We start from the raw sequence: 12,118 nt of genomic DNA on the forward strand, positions 1-12,118 counted from the left end.
CTCTTCCCTGAAACCCCTATCTTGAGGATAATAGTGGTCTGAAAGTTGATCCAACTTTTGTGTTTAAAAACTTCTGCTAATTTTACAGGCATTGTTTTCTGGGCTTTGTGGCTGAGGGTGGGGAGCTTTTTATTGGCAAGGGGGCTTTTTCCTTAAGAAAATGGTTGATCCTGACACAAAATACTTGCAAATAATCAAACACAAATGCTGCACCTCAAACTATCCTGCCTTTTTTTATATTGTCAGTTTCTTGGAAACATTTTAATTTTCCATGCTTTCTGGAGATGAAGAATTTTTTTTCAACTTAATAGTTTTGTGGGGCAGGAAATCAGTTCCACCCCATCCTCGGGTCTATGCTGAACCATCTGGTGGCAGAAGACAGAGATTACTAAATTTTAAAACCACAGTGGACTGTATTTTGCTATCCAGAGGAAAATAAACCCCGACATTTCTCGTAGACTTTCCTGAAAGTTAAATTCCTGCAGCCAGTTCCTGAATTTGACATGAGTATTTTTTAACTAGGTAAACCAAGTCTTTTAAGGCCAGTAACTTGTGTTTGAGCTCTATGTCTTCATCTTTTAGTTTAAAGATGTTGCCTGGGTATCCAAAACACAGTGTCTGCTGAAGCAGCCTCCTGGAGAGGCACTAGTTCTGGTAGTTGGCAGATCTGCCTGGCCTTCTATAAGGGTTCAAAGATAGAAGTGACAAGGTAAAGCCATCTCTAAAGCCTGTTTCTAAAGCTGTTTTTCTAAAGCACTGCCATCCACATGGCTCGGAATCTGGGCCCTAAGGATGTTTGCTCAAAGGTATGGGAACTCATTCACTTGACCTTTTGGTTATTTGCCAGCCTGAATGCTCCTCTGCAGTCAACATATGGCTGGCAGACCAGACCCAGTCCTCAGGGCACTTACTGCAGGCCACTGCCCAGTGCCACCACTTCTCTCTTCCTGAGAGGTAGTAAGGCAATGGTATGAGCAGTTTTGGAGGGCAGTGGCACACTCACTGCTGCTCTCCCCTGGGGGCCAGCAGCTTTGCCTGTGGCACATGACTACACATGACAGGGTGATCAAGACTCAAGCCATCTGTTATGCCCAGGGAAGATGCCCAGTTACGTGGCTCAGTTATATGTGTTACATGTTGGAAGAATCATACATATGCATCCGTCACCTGGTGGGAATGGCTGCATCTTAGTCACGAGGGCAGAAGGCAGGCAACTTGATTGCCTCTGGGTGGTTTGCTTCAGTGAGAAGGCTGGGCAGCAATGATGTAATGGATATTTTATCTATCATAAGCAAAATTTCATCTTTCACCTGATTGCCAAATATGCTACTCAGCACCCAGGAGGTTTAAGAAACTCTTAAGCTTTAAGACAGAACAAATAGTTTGGTGCTGTTTTGTTCCCTCGCTGCTGGCTAAAAAGTGTAATTCCTTGGTTTGCTGGCACAGAACCCATTTGCTTAAAGTCTCCCACCCTTGGATGCATTCCCTTCTTATCTCTTCCATTCTAACAGGTCACTTCACTGTGTGTACATGGCATTTCTCACACATTTTGGCTTTTGTAGCTGAGCTTTCCTACTCTGCGATATGAAAGCTGACATATTCTAACTTTACATGATGTGACTGTGTTTCTGTGATACACGCCTCCGTTACACAACTCTGTGTCTGCTGCTGTTTGCTGGTGGTTTTCTGGAACAAATCAATCTCTCCAGTTTCAATATGTTCCAACAGATGCCACACATTAACCACTATTTTTATTCTCAGCCTGAGTTTCACCCCTCCAACCTTTCCCAAAATATTATGTTGCCAGTGTTAGTTACAGTTTGTTTCTGTCTGAAATTATTAAAGTCTCTTCCATGACAACCTGATAAAAGGTTGGCCACGTTCCCACACTTATTAAGCTCTCAAGTGATGCAAATTGTAACAAATATGCCAACCAGACTGGAAGAGCACTGCCTAGTTTGTTTTCACACAAATCTGTAACTGAGCTCTGCATGATTATTTTCCTAGGAAGCAAACAATATAAATATTACAGAGCAAAACAAAATTTTGGCTTCTTTTGCCTCTTTCCATTCTATTTCCTTTCTATCCTACTAACTGAATCAGACGTTCAGTATTAGACGGCCTCTCCTTTGGTTACATACAGCTGCAGGCATTGGGTGGGACTCTGCGGCTGCAAATACCTAAGAGGAAACACAGAGAACAATGCCAATATAGAAGTGGTGAGAGGCTCTGTGCAACGTTATGTAATGCTACTGACCTCTTTTATGGGGCAGCTGGAAGACAGTTACCTTCTGAACATGTTAGTTGGATAACAGAAAAACAGATTAATGAAAGCCTTTGTTAAAATCCACTTGGAAGCAGTCCAGCTGTAATCATCTCCCTTCTGCTGTTCCTTGAGCACTGGACAACTCATCACAGGAATGTTTATGGCCTGGTGGCTGTTTATGCACAGATCTTAAGTCTGCTCTTAAGTCTGAGATCCTCCTATGCAGTCAAGTAAAATCACTAATGCTTTCACTCTAGTAAGGAGAGGAAGAGGAGAGAAAGAAAGGAAGAGACGGGGAACATGTTAGAGACAAGCGAGAGATACCAAGTTAAGGAAACTCTAAAACATTACCCATATCTCCTGCAATCTGGGCACAGGACAAGACATCACACAGGCATGCTTGTGGTGGTTCAGGCAGCAGAACAATGCCAGGTCTCCCAGGTAACAACCATACACAGTGAGCAATCACAGCACTTGACACACTGCAAATCCATATGCTGTAATTTGTTTGGGCAAATGACTCAGCCACAATTGATTAACCAAATACTTAGGTCTCTTACACTTTCAATTAGCAAACTCAGTAAAAACATGAACAATGTGAAGATTGTTAGCAGCACAACACCCTCCCCCCCTCTGACACACTTCCCCAAATAGCTTTATTATTCTCATAAAATCTCATTGACCTGTCAGTCGTCTCTATCACTGAAGTATTGATACTTCGAGGCAACTGTTTGGATGATTCAGAAAATCATTAAAACTTGTATACATTGGTGCTGCTAAAGGTTTCTGCCATATTAAAACCCAGTGTAGTGGGAATGCCCAAAATAATGACTTCATGTTGCAGTACAAGAGGAATAAAAACAGTCTACCTGAACAACCCCACCTTGGTTGCATGCTGCATGGAGGTCTACATAGCATAGCAAGACAGGTGAGGATGAAAAATGATCACCATGTAAGTTTATCAGAATGAAACAACTCTAAACCAGAGTTTAAATCCTGTTTTCAAATTTTGAGATCTCTGCATTTTTGCTTGGATTTGAACTCGATGCCCAAGATAACAAATGCATATATAATAACAGCAGCACTTAAAAGATTTGTTTTCCTGTCTGCAGCCTCCACTGCTGGGGTCACCCTTTTGCACACCGCTGAATGAGCCTGCATAACAGGAAGAAGTTGTACTGCACAGCAGGTAGGTCATGCACTGAGGAACATGCAGGTATCCCATTTCCTCAGCTGCAGTGAGGGCCTGGTCATCTCTGTGCACAGAGAACGGGTCAGACGTGAGGCTGGAAAGAGCACAGTCCTACTTGGTTCCTTTGGGTAAACAAGCCTTGACCTCAGCCAAATAGCTTAGGATTGTTAATAAAGAAGAACTCTGTCAGGCTCACACAGGCTGCTGAATAGAGGCTGGGAGATGGTGTGGCGAAGGGAAGGCTGGGGAACAAAGCTGCTCAAACACCAAGGGAGGCCTGGAACTGTGCAAACAGCTACAAAGAGACCTGGTTCACCATAACAGGTCAAAACATAAGAAGGCAAAGCAAGATGCAAAAGATCCACCAGACACAACTAGACATTAGGGAGGAAAAAGCCCTGATAGTCCAGTCCTGCACTCATCTTTTCCATGACAGTAGAAGCAGGCTGGTGTCTGCCACCTAGCCAACTTCTAGCCAGCCAGAGCCTTTTTTGCCTTGATTTTGGCTAACCTTTTCCAGTGGTTTTGCTCTCTGGCTTTGCCTTCTGGTAACACGGACATTAGACATTTGAATAAATAATAATTAAAACAGATTGGCCTTGAGTTTTGCCGTAAGAAGCATTTTTCCACCACAGGGGTGTAAACTGCTTGCCAGTCACCCGCAATTTTGTTTGGCAAAGAAGAAAGGGGTTAAAAAATAAACACAGAGTAGTCAGATTTGCAGCGGCTACCTGTCTCCTGTATGTTATTTCTCCAAGACATACAGAACATTGTTTGGAGTGATTCTACATTCTACACAGGGTATTTTTCCACCAGCTGCCCATGGCCTGAAATGCCAGGGATCTGAATCAGGTTCAGAAGCCCCCTGACACAGCAGAACTACAGGCAGGTTTAGGTACATGCCTGACTGTGTCTTTCTTACTTTGCAGATTGGCACTTTAAATGAAAGTCCATACAAGAAACAGGCATTTTATTTGGATGTAACTACTTCACAAACATTTCCAAAGCCACACTTGGGTGAGTCACAACACCTCCCACTACCCGAAACCTTTAGATGTTTGTGTCTAAAAATGGAGTGAGGAGGTTTACCCTTCACAGGCAAGACTGATACAAGCCAACAGTGCCATAAACCAATTATTCTTTAAACCATAACAGCTCAGATGTGAATCACTGGAAAGTAGTGACTAACCTCTGGTGGAAATTAGAACTTGTTGCCTTACCCACAGTTTTCTTTCTTACCTCAGAAACACCAGGAACAAACTAAATCTGATCTGTCTTAAGTGTGCACCCAGGAGGAAGAAGAGCTAAAACACTGATCACTTATAGCAATAGCTTGAAAGGAAAGGCTGTGATTGTCAGGTAAAAAATTACAATCTTCTTTATCATCTCAGTTTCTGCTAATAAATGAGTACAACCACATTTTGATCAGGCTTTTTTAGACTAGCTTTTTTCTACTTTCTAAAACTATAGGATGTGCAAAAACACTGCAAAAATTTTTGCTCTGGTGTGCAAGAAACAGAGAGAAAAAAAAAAAGGCAAGAACAACGTACAGAATAGATCTGGATGACAGTCATTCCAAAGGCAAAATTATTACAGGCTATTATCTAGTTGTCTGGAGGAGCCGTGGACCAGCTGGCTGTGATGTTCTGCTCAAAGTTAAACACAGACAGGAAACCGCATGTCTGATACTGTAAAAATCGTTTGTCTTCCTGCCATGGCTAACCAGGCAAGCAACCCAAAGGGGCTGTTTTCATTTAAAAGAAACACTAATCCACAACAATAAAAAAGGAATGACAGAGCCTCAATTCTCCCCCTGCTCAACTGGAGTTAATACTTGTGTTTTTGAATGAACTGGAAATGTTACTAACCTAAGTTTTGCATTAATTTTAGTTATTCACTTACTACATGTGAATGCAGGGCACAGTTTTCATGAGTCACCTAGAGTGCTTACAGCACATGATCTAGAAGGAAAAGCTCCACTCCAAAGAGCGAAAGGAATTAGGGTAAAAGACTGAGTTTTAATTTATACTACAGCTCTGGTAGTCTGCTCTGGAAGTGTGAGAGGGGCTGCAGAGTTGGTGGGAATGAAGGCACTTGGTGTTGAATTTAGAGTACGGTTTTCGTAAACGTGCACACAGAACACACACAGTTGTCAGAGTTACTGTATTCAGCTACGTAGCTTCAGGAGAAACAGCTATAATGTGACTAATTTATAACAAATTAGCCAAAATCCACAAGGGTGTGGTTCGTTTTGTATAAAAACTCAAGACAGCTGACACACAGTAAGATCTTTTCACTGGGAACAAGTTCTTTTCAATAAAATCAAAGCCATCTGTTAGAATTATGTCCTGGGTTTATCACCTGTGCTCACATCAATACCAGTATTTACTCCAACTCCTTTAGAGCTCATCCAAGTCAGGACCGGTCATACAACCACGGATCAGCAGGCAGATTGTCTGGTTGCAAATTAAGCTTGGGGAGGGGATGAGGTAGAAGGAAGGACATGGCACAGGATATGGACAGCCTGGGCCAAATGAGGCAAAGACTTTCTAGATTGCTCTTGGCTAATCTGGTGTGGTTTTGCAAACGAAACTAATTAACCTTCATGGAGGGCTGGGAAGCAGGAGCTAGAAGTCACACACATAGTGGGCTGCCTCACTGCAGTCATGCACCATGTTTCCCAGGAGTGGAAACAGTGTCCCAACTTTTCTTTCTCTTAGATAACAAAGATTTGATTATCCTCCTATCCTCCTTTTCTGAGGAACTTCCAGGTGATAAGGATTGCTGCTGTGTGCCATACTCATTTACAAGCATGCACACAAATTTCTCCACAGGAGGCCTCACACTTGCCTGCAAAAGACCTGACTTGGTCTCAGTAAAAGAATCACTGTGGGATCCAGCAGGTAGGAGAAAATAAAGTGATGTGTGTGCACACACACATGTGCATCTGTGTGTGCAGCATGAGGTCCACCACGTCTGTACACACCTGTGCTGCCTTTACTGTCTTTGCAGTGGTCAATATAGGTATGCATGAAGCAGAATGGGGACAGGTTATGCACTTATGATTTGGTCTACACTCAGATTTTACTGCTTTAACTGAACTCCCGTATGCATCCTTGTGCTGTAGTAACCATGAGGTACCATATCCACCAGTGAAGGAACCTTGCAGCTACTTCATGTCCACCACAAAACAAGTCAGTTACAACAGAGAAGCTGAGTTTAAATTCACATCCTGTCAAGTTACACAGCAGTATCTGTATATACAGATGCCACACTATGGCAATACAGCCTTTCAGAAGAGGCCAGGCCTTAAATATGGCATTTGCCTCTTGTTTATGTTTTATAATGTAATTAGCATATGTCACATTCTGGTGTGCCAACAGAACAACAGAACATCTTGCTTTTGTCTTTCTTTTCATCAATTTTAAGTGCAATGTCTTGAGCTGAGTATCAGACTTACTTCAAAAGGATGACAGCCTGGCAGGAAGAAATATGCTCTGAACACAGAAAAGAAAGGTTGAGATTTCGCAAGACTCTGAAGAGACTAAAATACCTCCTGCTCCCAGAAGTTTTCCTCCACAAAATGTGATTCCAAATTCAATTGGTATGACACAGTTAACAGTACTTGCAAGGTACAGCCTAGGGATGCAGTGTAAATCATTAAACCTACCTGATGGAAAAATGAGCATATCATTGCATTCTTCACCTGTACAGGAACACATGAACATCAATCCCCCATCTTCCTTCTTTTCCCTCATCAAACACTGCTCTGAGCTGGATTCATCCAACACGTGACCATAGAGTGTTTTCTGGGGATCATGGCATATTGTTTCTAATGTCACATTTTCATCATTTTGTCTCCTAAAAATGAAAAAGAAGAAAACTGAAATCAAAGAAGGAATATTTTACAAACAGAGCAGACAAGACTGTGCCTGCCTGAAATTTGCCTCTTTGAGAACTCAAATGGGATTTAAAGAGTACCATATGTTCTTCTCCAGCTTGCCTGAATGGGGTAAATTTGGCTGTGTCTGGACTCCTCACACTGGGGCATTTGTACAATGGCTCAGTTATTTCTGTATCGTATTACCACTAAGCTCCAGTGATTGCCTTTGAAAATCTCACCCAGAATTATTCAGGCTAATGCTCAATGAACTGCTGTGAACTTCAGAACATACTTTTGGTTTTTGTGGTCACTGTGTAGACAGTAAAAATCTGTGTGAAATTATGATAAAAACTGAATTATTTCCTCAAAATCTGAGGAATTTCTAGTGAGTTGGCCTTTTTGTTTTGTTTTTGAAGCCTATAGTCAGCACAATTTCTGCACTGAAGGAGTTATCCTCACAATCTTCATTTTTTTTAAATAAAACCAAAACCAATCATAGAACTGGTGCAAGCTAGAGTTGCCTCACTTTCAGGGAAATACTTGCAGATGATAATCTGGACCATATTCCTGTGTCCACAGATTTCATCACATTGAGACAGGACTAGGAGGCAAAGAGAATTTTAAATATAGTTCTCAACTCATTTACCTTTTAGATAAACTGGCATAAAAAAAATCCAGAATGTATCTTAAATTGCACTACAGCCACTTCATATGGCAATAACAGACACTGATCACTTACTAAAGGAGCACAGGACAAATACAGAACAGCACACTGGACTGATCCTGCATTTCAAGTTGTTTATTTCCGATTATGCTGAACATCTCTTCAAGTCAATGGACACAATTAATCCCCCAATAAATGAATTAATTACATCTTTCTGTAAGTGATTCTAATTATGTTCCTAAATCGGCAGCAATGTTGCAAATACTCAGTTCTGTTCCTTTTGCCCACTTATGAACTCATTAAAAGTATTTCTGTTTTTCTTTGGTGGGACTGCCTTATCATCTAGGAAGGGCAAAATGACAGTTTTTAGACTGGAATGCAAGTTTAGAGTCAAGAAATCCTAAAAAGGTATTACAACTCCTATTCATATATTCTTGATTTCTTTGAACCTAGATATATGCTGTATAAGAAGCACCACACTTAATCAGAGTCACTACATACACAGAAGACTTTTTTTACCATTAAAAGAAAGTATTTCTACCTATACATGGTAAATAAGCCTCCTGTAATATATCTACATAATCTAGTTTACTTTGAAACCTGAGAAAGAATTGTCTTTCTTAAGCAAATGCCACCACAATCCTCTCCGAGTCTCAAATCTGTTTCTAGTCTGAGTGCTGTGGGTGGATGCAGCTTAATGGTTTGACCAAAAACATGCCTCTTTTCCAATAACAGCATAAGCTGGAACAGAACTGCTTTAAAGGAAAAAAATCCCCAGAACATTTCATATCAGAATTGTTGTTAACCTCAAGCAACTCTCAGTATGCTGAGCACAGATACGAGTTGGAAGTGAGAGCAAAGCCTGGTGAGGAAAACAGAGACATTCAGAATATCACAGCAATCGAGGAAAATACTAAGTAATGATGAATGAGGGCGTGCTCCCCTCCTCACCTGTATGAAGAAATAACTTACCATATAGCAACACAGACTTCATTGTTCTTCTCACAGATAGCAGTGATGTTGCAGTTGCTCTTGCACTGATGTTGGTTTGAGCAGGTTGTTACTTTAATGTCACAAAATTTGCATAGGTTCGGCATTTGCAATCCATTTTCCTTATTTCTGTCTACAAGTGACATAATTTCAGGTTAATGAAAAAAAAAAAAAGAGAAGGAAACTCAATACTGGTAGATCATCAGAATGTGTTATTGCTCACTATAAAGATAAGGTTTTCATCAGCAGCAAACATTGCCTCCCACCTTAAATTAGACAATCTTTGACCTTTCACAGCTACCAATTTTCTTTACAACAGGGTAAGTGCCACACTGTCAAAACCAGGTTAATCAAAGTGAATTTGAAAAGTGAAATGACTTCAGAGGGAGCAAAAGTTGCTTTGTAATTTGCAGAGTCAAGCTTATTCTGAGTCTAGTTTGCACAGAAATAACCACTCTGCAGTCACCCATTTGTATTACTCGCAGGCAGCGTATCTCCCTCACGTACAATAATATTGCATTATGGTCTGTGTGCCAAAGTAACTGTGGATACCATACTGGGAATGCATGTTAGGTAGGTGACATCATTATGACATGGATCATGATGAATTTTGTAAGGTTGTCATTACTAACCTGAGGCATAACCTGGGTGTCGTCCCTAATCTGATTACTGTTCACATAGAAAAACACAGAGCTGGAACTGAATTCAATTTAAGGCAGATGGTTTGTCAGAGGCTGTGGGTGAAACTCAAGCTGGAAATGCAACAGGGCATCTGTGCAGCTCATGTAACCTGCTGCTGGAGTCTTCCAGGGATAACTCAAGGGGACTTTGAACTCAAATGAACTTGCAATGACAGGCTGTCTCGTAGAAGTCTACTTTGACCCAAAAGCCACATTTCTGCACCCAACCATTGAAGAATTACTTGCCTACTGGTTCCAAGTCTTAGCACTCACCATCTGCTTCAGTGTGGTAGCAGTAAGGGAAGAGATATTTTTTGTCCCAGTGTATGAATTTCAAGAAACATATTTTTAGTTCAAAAGCTATTTTGAAAAGCCAGCATGACTACAAGGAACAGAAAATGCCAACATAAACTTTTTTGTAAAGCTAAAACGAATGTGCAACTATCTGAAGTGGAGCAGACTATCTACAACAGTTTCAGTCTGACTCGCTTTGTAACATATTTGGAAAAATAGGCTGAACCACTTTAAGGAGATACTGGGCTTCATAAAGCACAGCCCTTCTCTTGTAGCCACCTGCGTGTTAAAACTATGTTTCTATTGCTCTCTGTGGCCAAATGTTGCTAGTCAACCAATAATAGGCAACCAGGGATTCACAATTTCCCCCTCCTCCATTAGCTGAGAAATCAATTTTTTCCTTCTAGAACTTCACTATTTACTACCATTACAATATTTTATTACAGGAATTAAACATACATGCTTTTTCCAGCAGGAAATAAAAAAGGCCTCTTGCTAACATTTTCAATGGATTTCTGAGCTATTGTGAGGGACTGAGAGAAAAGTGTTCCCTCTTTATCCAAATCACACATCCTTCTCACTAGCATGCTCTGGTACTGACCTGAGGTCTCTGATCTTATTGCCATTGTATCAGTGGCAAAACTCCCAATGATTTTAACCGTATAGAAGAAGCCCCTACACAGAGGGGAGGGTTATGGTGAGCTCACTGGGAGTACTTACTCGGGTGGAGAATGCTGGCAGCATGTTGCAGGCTGGCTGAATTTTAAGTCCCAGATAAAGTTTTCTTGTTCTTAATTATTTGTGTTGCAACAACTCCCAGAAGCCACGCAGAAGAACAACACCTCATTGAAGTAAGTGTGGTAGGAACTCAAAAGGTGTTGAATCTAGTGTTCTATAAAATAATCTGTAAATATAATCATCATTATGGTAAATTGCTCCTCTCTTCTGATGGTACCTCTTATTTACCACACGTTGAAGAGAAACTAATAGCTCTACTGATTTATCTGGATTTCAGTAATGACTAAAACTCCCTGATAATGAGGGACTGTCCCTCTACTCAGTAAGAGACAACCTAGGGTCCTAAAAGCCTGGATGAACAGTACAGACAAATATCAAGGGAGAGATGAAGTGACTCACCCAAGTTCACACAGGAAATCTGTGGCAGGGTGTCAAGCAGCTCACAACTGAGCACAGGAGGGGAAAGACATCTGCTACTCAGACTGCAAAGACTTGAGCTGCATCTACGCTGTTTTTAGCTCTGAGCAAACATGGCTCCACGTTTCACTGGGCAGCTGTGTCGTGATGGATATCTCTGCCACAGGCACGACTCAGTCCTCTCTAGTGCCCACAGCACTGGAGCCAAAAGCCACATGAAGGTGGGTTCTTAGGTAAACTGGTTCAAACACATTGTGTTTGTTGAGAGGCAACATTTGTTCCTGTGCCTTTCCCAACCATGTCAGGTTCTGCTAAGATTCACCCACTGGAACAAACATATGAAAATGTGTTTGGACCTCTTCCAAGGAGGAATCTCCAAACCAAGCAATTTGATTAAAACAAACAAACAAAAAAACAAAACAAAACAAAAAAAGCCAACCAAACAAAAAACCAAACAACTATCTGGAATGCAGAAATTCACTACGAGGTCACATACCTTAAGTTTCTACATTGGAGTGGTAGGCCTCAAGTCAATTATTAGCAACAGGCTGGGTAGTTAGTCCCAGCTAACTTCTTAACAGGTTACATTAATGGCAAAAAGTAATGGGGTTTTATGACTTCCAGAACTGACTACACTTGAATTTTCTTCAAAAAGTTCTTGTAATAGAGGCTGAGAGTGCAATGCCTCTGCTAATTCCTCTGGCAGTTCAAGGTGTTGGATACACTGCCCAGGTGGACAAACTTTCTTCCATGCTTCAGCATCTGATTTAAAGTGAGACTGCAGTTTACTTTCCCTAACACTGTCATATTGCTCTAGCAGGTGTTGGTGTGTTGGTCATTAATACAGCCCGGCCTTGCCCACTGTGGTAACCTATCTACTTCCAAACTAAAGCCAAGATTAACCTTCCCCTGTCAGGCTGATGCTGAAATCAACACCTGCAATGGGCCTGAGATGAAACCTGGAGTTGTATGTGAACCTCAACATCACTCTCTT

At 41.3% G+C, this 12,118-nt stretch overlaps 1 protein-coding gene across 1 annotated transcript in view; it reads right to left on the minus strand.

Moving 5' to 3' along the window:
* The window catches only part of TGFBR2 (transforming growth factor beta receptor 2), a gene marked incomplete at both ends in the record, with an annotated part of 28,731 nt that extends 18,087 nt beyond the window's left edge, over positions 1 to 10,644 (minus strand). The window contains 4 exons of the mRNA XM_029084846.1: positions 6,824 to 6,826; positions 7,129 to 7,319; positions 8,978 to 9,128; positions 10,571 to 10,644. Coding sequence (XP_028940679.1) covers positions 6,824 to 6,826; positions 7,129 to 7,319; positions 8,978 to 9,128; positions 10,571 to 10,644 — 419 coding nt within the window. The remainder of the gene's footprint in view (positions 1 to 6,823; positions 6,827 to 7,128; positions 7,320 to 8,977; positions 9,129 to 10,570) is intronic.
* Between the last annotated feature and the right edge of the window lie 1,474 nt (positions 10,645 to 12,118).

This window comes from Antrostomus carolinensis, unplaced genomic scaffold, assembly GCF_000700745.2.
Source record: "Antrostomus carolinensis isolate BGI_N321 unplaced genomic scaffold, ASM70074v2 scaffold845, whole genome shotgun sequence".
In the NCBI taxonomy this organism is placed as follows: Eukaryota; Metazoa; Chordata; class Aves; order Caprimulgiformes; family Caprimulgidae; genus Antrostomus; species Antrostomus carolinensis.